Source organism: Lygodium microphyllum, chromosome 14 (genome assembly GCF_053477565.2).
Source record: "Lygodium microphyllum isolate KBCC chromosome 14, Lygodium_microphyllum_v1.1.10, whole genome shotgun sequence".
NCBI lineage: Eukaryota > Viridiplantae > Streptophyta > Polypodiopsida > Schizaeales > Lygodiaceae > Lygodium > Lygodium microphyllum.
The window spans coordinates 16,547,447-16,551,478 of record NC_141148.1 but is presented as its reverse complement, the minus strand read 5'-3'; the positions used below and the strand labels follow the sequence as shown (position 1 = coordinate 16,551,478).

Here is a 4,032-nt window from a genome sequence, read left to right as displayed (position 1 = left end):
TTTACAAATGTTAAGAACTCGTAAGTTATTTCAAGTTCAAGACAAAGGGGATGAAAGGATTCGTTCAAAATTAATGCTTGGAAAGTGGTAATTGCTAATATTTTTTATTGCACGAGTGTCCTAGGACAATCAAGTGCCCAAGTTTAGAACTAATGTTAAGAAACCATATAATGATCCTACAAGGTAAATAAAATACATATAGTTCTAGGAAGAAGTAAACACCCAAATATATCTTCTCAAGCCCTTGATTTGGCAACTCCAATTATGTGAGTTATGTGCTCAGTGTAGATCCTCATCACGCTCAAATTAGCAACAAATATTAATGAAAGTAATCGATCTATTTTCATATGCAAGTAACAATACATTTTCGTCAAAAGACCAAGTGACTCCACATATATTCCCCACTTTCTCTTTGTTATGCATCCTCCAAAGCAAATAATAAAACCTTTACCAATGAGCTTACACCAAAGCAAAGATTCTTTGGACTAATAGGTGCCCTAGAACCATCCGTCAAATACCATCCTTAGTGTTGAAGCTTTGAACTTGGACAATGAGAAGGCCACAAAAGCTTTAAGCACCTTCCTACCACCATTAGCTAGTGCAAACTTCCATCCTCCTCAAGACACAAGGATCTTCTTGCATTACCTTTTCTTTTTAATGCAAAAGATAGATGTATTATAAAGTAAAATATTTACATCATCCCATGCAAAAGGTGTGGGAAAACCACCTAAAGCTTAAGCCCACAAATGAGCTCGACAACAAGTTTAAGAGCCTCGTCAAATCCAAACATATTCTTGAACATTTGAGCAGCATCCAATGCATCCAATAGAATGTTGTTACAAAGAGCCATTATGAAATACCATCCATGGCATGACCTTTTTATTCACCCGTATATGCATGAAGGGCTTGTGCAATACCAATCAAATCCACATCCATGTGGTTGTTAAGGCTGAGGAGCATCATCTTTTGCTTCAAATTGATTTTGAGACGCCTCGGCCTCACCCTAGAGCCGAATCCCGATTGCCAATTTGACCTCCCCACACAAGGATACGTATTACGAATCGCATGGGCGTTGCGGTCTCCAAGGAAATCCATTCAACTAGTGCAATTAACACAACTCACTCCACGTGTTCTCCCTCGATGCTTGTGTATACGCAAATCTTTAGCATAGTGAATGTATTTACCCAAGTCATGTATACGCAAAGCAACGAAAGCTCCCCAGTGGCGGTTATCAAGAGACACCCATAGTCGTGGTTCGTACAACTATGCGCAGAAGCTAGTTGGCAAATGATTGGCATTATTAGTGTTTTCAATGTCGACCGTGGCACCAACTTCCAAGCAACAGGAGGGCAAGCTCAATTTCCAAGTTTCTTTTATGATGCGTTTGTTACAAAAGGACGGCGGTTGCATCTACCGATTTTAAAAGAATGGGTGGACCGTGGAATGCCAACTTGCGGTCATGTGACACCCCTTAGGAGTTTCTTGACGACCGTCCGCCTCACGTGGCAGGCTGACGGGGCGATGTGGGGCCTGACATCGTCAGGCATGCTGATGAGGTGGCCTGACGTGGGGCACATGCTGCACTTGCCATTGTTGTCAGCGGCCAGGGTGCAGCAGCAGGACGGATGATCTTCGGGGGCAGTGGTGCTGGCCATGCTGCTGCTGGTATGGTGGTCGTTAGCGTTGACGGCCCCGTCAACGCCACAATTATTATTAGCAGCAGAGGAGGAGGAGCCGCTGACCTTTCTTCGCTGCCACAGGATCAACTCTAGGCATTCGAACTTCACCTCCGCCGCGCTCTTCACCACCAGCACCTGCTGCTCCTCCGCCGCCGCCTCCGCCTTCTGCCTTTGACCGCTTCCAAGTGGAAACGCCTTAATATTTAATTCCTCGACGCGCTCCCCAGCTATTGACGAAGCCAGCATGAAGCCCGACAAAGGTCTCTGCCTCCGCGCAGCCTCTCCCCCACCATTCCTTGGCGACCGAACTGTTATCCAGCGCCGCCCTGCCTCGCTATCATCATCAGTTGGCCTGCAGCTTCGGTCCGTCTCCTCCCCGTCCACGATGCGACCTGTGGCGCAATCATTGGGCGGCGAATGATCCAGCTTGCCTTCGGCGGCCTGCCACTTTTGCAGATTGAGGGTGGGAATTACGACATTCGTATCCCAGTCGCTGGAGGCGCTATCGGCCGGGAAGTCAGAAACGCTGGTAGGAGACAAGGGAACCTTCAACCTGCTGGACGATGATGCGGGCTGATCGGGAACGTCCATTACGTTATGAACGTCTACTTTTCTGATCTGATCTAGGAATGGGTGGGTGAGGAGTTGCACGCTCGTCCAGCGAGCTTTGGGGTCCCTCTGGAGGCATTTCATGAGGAAATCTTTGGCCTCCGCCGACAGAGAATTTGGCAAAACCACGTCTTTGCCTGTACCAATTTGCATGAGTACAGAGAACAAATTGAGACCCTTGAAGCTGCAGCCAGTCCAAGGAGGGCAACCCGTGGCCAGCTCTACTATGGTGCAGCCCAATGACCATACATCTGATGCAGGCCCTTGCTCTATCTGCATGATTACCTCGGGCGCCATCCAAAGCGGGGTGCCTTTGACATGAGCACCCCTCGCTGCGCCTGCACCTGTCATCCTCCTTGCCGACCCGAAATCGGCCAGTTTCACTTCACCAGAGGACCCGATCAGGATGTTTTTCCCCTTGACATCGCAGTGCACAATTCCTCGAGCATGAAGGTACTCCAGTCCTTCCAGTATGCCGCGGGTGTATACCCGTATGAGCGCTTCGTCCAGCCGGCCTCCAAACTTCTTCATGAGATCAGCCAGGCTTCCTCCTGCCATGTATTCTATCCACAAGTTGCGCATGGGAACGCCATTCTCTATGGTGCAATCGGTGCCCAGACATTTGATGATGCGGGGAGAATCGAGGCTTTGCAACATGCTCAATTCGTTATCCATGGCGACAAGCTCCGCCTTGGAGCCATGCACCGAGCAATCTATCGATTTCACCGCAAACAACTCACCGTCGTCCATGTTAATCGCCAGGCTCACCGTACCAAACGCTCCTGCTCCGATGCGGCTGCCTCGAACCCAGCGGCGAGATGCCATTGCAGGGCGCATGCCAGCAAGAGGAATGAGGTTCCTAAGAGAGGAAGATCAACAGGCAGGCGTAACTGGACATAAAAGGGAGAAGAAGGAAGGAGGATCGACCCTCGCCGGAATGTCAGCAAGGGGAAATAAAGGAAGAAGGCAGGGATCATGACGGGGTAAATTGCGGCAAAGGAAAGAAGGTAGGAAAATTGTAATGCATGGGGGAGGAGGAAGGCCAGGGTATGCAGGAGGAGCGCGCGGGGGAAGAAGGCGAAGATGCAGGGGCCAACCACGTTATAAGAGCGTGAAAGAGAGAGAAAGAAAAGAAAGAAAGAAAGAAAGGAAACGGGCGGCAGACGTCGACGAGGTTGGCCTCCTTGTCTGACGTGCTTTTTACTTGTCCTCCTTTGTGCTGGTGTAAATAAATAAATAGGGATCCAATTTCAAAACTGCTTTTCTTTAATGAATAAAGCCCAGCTTCGGCCCCCTCGGCCTCCCCCTCCCGTCAGCTGCCGCCGGGGTCATCTTCGGGAATTGCTGCTGTCACGTTCCCCTCGCTATCCTAAAAACGTTGCTTCTCTTTTCTTTGAATGTGCTCCTCGAGCGTGGGTTTCGCCACCCTCGCCTATCTTCCTTCCCATCGACGATCGTTATTTGCCGCTTTCTGAGCACCAATGACGTTCCCAGGGAGTGCGATAAAATACTATTATTTCTTCAATGGTTGATTGTTAAAGATAATAAATTATTGGCATTTCTGGTTTTCTTCTTGTTTGCGCGATGCGGGACGGCGGTTGGTTGCAAGTTGGCATTGAGGCTCTTCTTTCCCCTCTTTTCTCGGCGCCTTTTCTTTCCATCAGGCTTCCTTTCCTCCCCACGCAGCAACTACCCTACCAAGAAAAAAAAAACTCTTGCAACCTCACCTTCCCTACCAAGAACT

At 49.0% G+C, this 4,032-nt stretch overlaps 1 protein-coding gene across 1 annotated transcript; it reads right to left on the bottom strand.

Moving 5' to 3' along the window:
* Positions 1 to 656: 656 nt before the first annotated feature.
* On the bottom strand, positions 657 to 3,460 carry LOC148025361 (uncharacterized). The gene has a single exon (XM_087692422.1). It carries the CDS (start codon positions 3,123 to 3,125, stop codon positions 1,458 to 1,460), a length of 1,668 nt encoding a protein of 555 aa, XP_087548548.1. The 5' UTR covers positions 3,126 to 3,460; the 3' UTR covers positions 657 to 1,457.
* Positions 3,461 to 4,032: the final 572 nt, after the last annotated feature.